Source organism: Capricornis sumatraensis, chromosome X (genome assembly GCF_032405125.1).
Source record: "Capricornis sumatraensis isolate serow.1 chromosome X, serow.2, whole genome shotgun sequence".
NCBI lineage: Eukaryota > Metazoa > Chordata > Mammalia > Artiodactyla > Bovidae > Capricornis > Capricornis sumatraensis.
Genome location: NC_091092.1, coordinates 116750794 through 116756054, shown reverse-complemented (window position 1 = coordinate 116756054; position 5261 = coordinate 116750794). Strand labels below are relative to the sequence as shown.

The window sequence follows — 5261 nt, the reverse complement described above, 5'->3', positions numbered from 1 at the left end:
TTGCCATTTACTTCTCCAGTGGATCTTCCTGACCCATGTATCGAACCCAGGTGTCCCACATTGCAGGCAGACTCTTTACCGTCTGAGCCACCAGGAAATCCCCCAAAACAGAGTTCGTTCTGTGGACCATATGGGGAGCTAACCGGCCACTCAGTGTTGAAAAGACAGAGATAATAAACGGCAACAATATGAGCCTTTAATTAGAAAATCCAAAGGAACCAGTGCACAAAATACTCAAGTGAGTAAGAGACTCCAAAAGCTGTTGTATATAAGATTACTATACCAAAATCAGGAGCCTGGCCACACAAAATCAATAGCTAATTAGAATAATTAAATAGAAAATTTAACAGCAGCATTATCCATAACAGCAGCAATATCCAAAACTTACCTAAAAAGAAATTTAACAAAAATGTACACAGTCTTTTTGGAGGCAACTATAAAAATGTACTGATAGAGAAAGAAATCCCAAATAAATAAAGAAGAACACTAGGTTTATTCATAGGGGAAAGAATACTGTAAATATGCCAATTCTCCTTAAACTACAGATTTACTACTTGCTCTGAACTGAATTGTGACCCACCCCCATCCCTACCCCTAATTCATATGCGGAAGCCCTAACCCACCCTTGTGATTGTATTTGAAAACAAGGTCTTTAAGGAGATTATTAAGGTTAAATGAGGTCATAACAATGGGGCAATAATCCAATTAGGCTGCTGTTCTTAAAGGAAGAGGAAGTGATACTAGATATCACTCTTCCTCTGTGTATTTACAGAGAAGAGTCCCTGTGTTCAGTTCCAGTTCAGTTCAGTCACTCAGTCGTGTCCGACTCTTGCGACCCCATGGGCCTCCCTATCCATCACCAACTCCTGGAGTTTACACAAACTCATGTCCATTGAGTTGGTGATGCCATCCAACCTGTGAGAACAGCAAAAAGTCGAGAGGAGAGCTCTTAACAGAAACTGAGTCTGCCAGCACCTCTTACTGGAATTACTAGCCTCCAGAACTGTGAGAAAATAAATTTATGTTGTTAAGACACTCAGTCCGTGGTATTTTGTTACAGCAGCCTATGCATGTTAATACACTGCCTCATATGTAGCTGCCAAGATGGCAAGCAGACTTGGGCTGCTGTTTCCTAAACTCAATCCTGGAGAAACTATAAAAACCAGAATGAAAAGAACGATACCAGCAACAAAACAACATAAATGAGAACCCCCTGGGAGAGACTAAGTCTGTGTTGAACTAGAACCTGAGTGTGGGCAGGCGGGAGCATGCCCTGAAGTTGAGACAGGTCTGTAGCCTGCAAGAGAGGCAGACAACAGGATTGGTTGGAGGAAAGATTTTAAGGTTCAGCCTGAGGTTTCTTTCACTGTGACTTGGGACCATGGATTTCTACTGCTTCACTGAAGGAACCTGAGGCATCTCCTCAGAGCCCACCTGACTGGATGGCAACCAAAGTTTAGTATTGTTTTTAACGGTATGAGTCCAGAGGCTGTGCAGTAACCACCTGAAACCTCTTTAGAGGATGAGGACTGATATTTTTTTTTCAAGTTACTATTATGATCAATATAAAGAATGGAAAGAATGAATCACACTTAACAAGGATAGGTATTCTTTCATGAAAAAAATGCATACACACACCCACTTGTTAGCGATGTAAATATATTTCTTAGTATGAATGAAAGTCAAAAAATAAAGTGGCCACACTGGACTGTGCAATGTTAGTAATACAAAAGATCTGAGTCTCACAAAATTCTGTAACTTAGCCTTTTCTCCTTAGAAAGTAGAACTTTTCAAGTAGAAGTTTCCCCAAAGTCTACGTATGGCTGGTGAACAAATGGCTGTGGGCCAATGTGCTTTTTCTTTTACAGCCTGCCGTTCTTCCTGGGAGCCTGCCTTGCACTGCAACTTTCCTGTCTGGTATCTAGCCTGAAAGTGAAAGTGAAATTGAAACTGAAGTCGCTCAGTCCGACTCTTTGCGCCCCCATGGACTGTAGCCTACCAGGCTCCTCTGTCCGTGGGATTCTCCAGGCAAGAATACTGGAGTGGGTTGCCATTTTCTTCTCCAGGAGATCTTCCCAACCCAGGGATCAAACCCAGGTCTCCCGCATTGCGGGCAGACGCCTTACCATCTGAACCACCAGGGTATCTAGTTTAGGACTTATTTATTTTCTGTAAAGTTTGCAGTAGGGAAACAGCTCAGAGTTTTCAGAGAGTATTACCCAGGAAGCCTTTGAAGAAGCAGCTAAGAGGACACCCTACTCCCTGCCTCCACCTTGAGGAATGATGCAACAATCTCCCCGCACATATAGAGGGACCCGCACACAGCCTCATCCTTGCTTTCATTCCTGGGAAGCCCAGGGCAGAGCTGTCAGCAGGAGGTATGGGCTGACTTCCACCTCCAGGGTCTTAGGTCTCTGGAGGGGAGAGGCGAGGCTTAGAACTGTGGGAATACACTTCCCTAGAACAGAGGTGACATCACAGAACTCTGCTCTGATCTGCCGCGCGCTAAGAGGCCCATGGCATAGCCGTTAGGCCCAACAGCCCCTCAATTCTACGTTGAGGTCTCAGGAAACGAAGCCTTTGATCTGAGGCTAATGGTCTCAGATCAAAAGCGGAAAACATCTCGGCCTTTATTTGGAGTTAAGGAGAGCAGCCTGAGCAAGGGTACGCTAAACCGGGCACACACACTCACTGTCCCTGCGGTCTCCCCTGGGAGGCCCCGGGTCGGGCTGTCAAACTATGGGAGGGACGGATCTCGGTCTGGTGGAGGGGAGGGGCGGGGTGGGGGTGCTGTGTGTGTGTTGGGGGGCGGGGGGAGGAGACATGAGTGACAACTGAAGACCCTAATAGTCCAAGACAAAGGGGGTCCCATCAAACCCTGCTCCTGTCGTCAGTTCTGGCAGGCCCCAGCAGGGGTCGCCAACTAAGGCTTTCCTACATTTCCTCCTCAGGGACGGGAGGGTCTCAGGGACGGAAGGGCCTTTTTGAAAGCAGTTTAGCTTCAGAGCAGCAGAGGGGAGGATGGCCGGGCCCTGCAACAGTTGACAGGATGATTCTAAATGTGAACTGAGAAGATTTTAGACCGTACCTCACAGAGCCTAGACCTGCCAGCCTGCCACACTGACTTATCTTTAGGAGTCTCGGGGGCAAGCTGATCAGGGAGCCTTGTGGTTCTAGAGCAGTAACCTCACACAAACTTGCAAAGGTGATCTTGGTTAAAGCCAGGGAGGAATCTCCCTGTTGAAGGCGCTCACAGCATCTCCTCCCTCCTCCAGGTGCCCTCATTGTCTGTCTTCCTGCCCACACTCCTGCCTGCTGTCCCTGATCTGTGTCATCATGCCTCGGGGGCAAAAGAGTAAGCTCCGTGCCCGTGAGAAACGCCAACAGGCCCGGAGTGAGGCTCAGCATCTCCAAGATGCTCAGGCCTCTGCAGTAGAGGAAGAAGAGTTCCCCTTTTCCCCTACCCCTCTGCTTGGTGGTAATGTCCAGAGCTCCCCTGCTTCTGGGTCAGATAGAAAATCCCAGGGGTCTGGGAGAGCCCCTTCCACTACTTCTGCAGGTGCTTCATGTACCAGATCTGATGATGGTGCTAAGAGCCAAGATGAAAAACCAAGCACCTCCCAGGCATTACCCAGCACTGAGTTTTCCTGTAGAACGCCTCTAGACGAGAAGGCAATTCTGTTGGTGCAATTTCTGCTGCGCAAGTATAATCTGAGAGAGTCCATTACCAAAGAAGATATGATTAAGCATGTCATCAAAAAGTACAAGAAGCACTTCACTGTGATCCTCAAGAAAGCTTCTGAGCTGATGGTGCTGGCCTTTGGCATTGAGGTGAAGGAAGTTAACCCCACCACTCATTGCTATGCCCTTGTCAGCAAATTTCAGTGCACCAGTGATGGCAGACTGCGGGGTGAGGAGATCATGCCCAAGACCGGCCTCCTTATGACCATCCTCTGTGTGATCTTCATGAAGGGCAACTGCGCCACCGAGGAGGATGTCTGGGAGGTGCTCAATGTGATGGGGATATATGCTGGAAGGAAGCACTTCATCCATGGGGAGCCCAAGAAGCTCATCACCGAAGATCTGGTGCAGGAAAGGTATCTGGAATACCGCCAGGTGCCCAACAGTGATCCTCCACGCTATGAGTTCCTGTGGGGCCCGAGAGCCCATGCTGAAACCAGCAAAATGAAAGTTCTTGAATTCTTGGCCAACATTCATGATACGGTCCCCAGTGCCTTCCCATCCTGGTATGAAGAGGCTTTGAGGGATGAAGAAGAGAGAGCCCGAGCCAGATTTGAAGCCATGCTTCGCACCAGTGCCCTGGCCAGTGTGCATTCTGGGGCCAGTGGCCAAGGCAGCTTCCCTCACCTGTAGTGAAATCTGAAGCATTGTCCTTAAGTAGTGTGGGCACTTAAAGGGATCACACTGCATAGCATATTTGAATAACTTACAGGTTTATGTTTTGTTGTTGAAAGTTTTTAAATGTTGCTTAAAAATGTTTCAAATGTTGTTTAAAAAAAAAAAAAACTTTAGTTCAGAATCTAAATGTATGAATGATATTGGTTACATACTTAATGTTTATGAAATTTAAGAGTAATAGTTTTGCTATTTTGTTAAACAAACAAACAACCTTCCATCTTTTTTAGTGATGTGGAATAAGAAAAGATAGCATTGGAATAGGCATTTCCTTAGAAATGTAAAAGAAATTAGAGGTAAAATAGAGTTGGGATCAAAAAACAAAAAAAAAAAAGAGAGAAACAAGTAAAAGATGGTGAATTCTTGTTTTCCCTTATTCCTTATATTTTCTTGTTCTGTAAAATAAAAGTTATATACCTGAACTTGCTTTGTTTATTCAGTAATGTAAGATAAATAAAATCATACTAAATTGTTCACTGTTTTTTCCCTTTAAACATTAATTGAGCAGTTGCTCTTTGGAAGGCTCCATGTTAGTATGTATGGAGGGAGGGGGTTAAGAAAAAGAAGGCTGAGCCTTTTCCCATTTGATTAGAGTCTAGCAGCAGCTATCATATAAGAAAGACCGTGAGGTGGGATGCCTCTAAGACAAAAAAAAAAAAAAAAAAACAAGTGAAAAGAAGGATGACTGGGGTTTGAGGGGAGGGCCAGATGAGAGCACTCAAGGGTAAATGTCCTGAGACAATACAACCTGGAGCCTTGGAAAAACCTCAAGTTCTTCAGTGGGAGGTGATTTTAAGTGGAGGTGGGCCAGAGGGGGTGTGTGAGGGTGGTGAGCAAAGGCCAGA

At 45.8% G+C, this 5261-nt stretch overlaps 1 protein-coding gene across 1 annotated transcript; it reads left to right on the top strand.

Annotated features, from left to right (window-relative positions):
• The first annotated feature begins 3336 nt into the window (after window positions 1-3336).
• On the top strand, window positions 3337-4374 carry LOC138071379 (melanoma-associated antigen B10-like). The gene is made up of 2 exons (XM_068962912.1): window positions 3337-3446; window positions 3537-4374. Exons 1-2 carry the CDS (start codon window positions 3337-3339, stop codon window positions 4372-4374), a joined length of 948 nt encoding a protein of 315 aa, XP_068819013.1.
• Window positions 4375-5261: the final 887 nt, after the last annotated feature.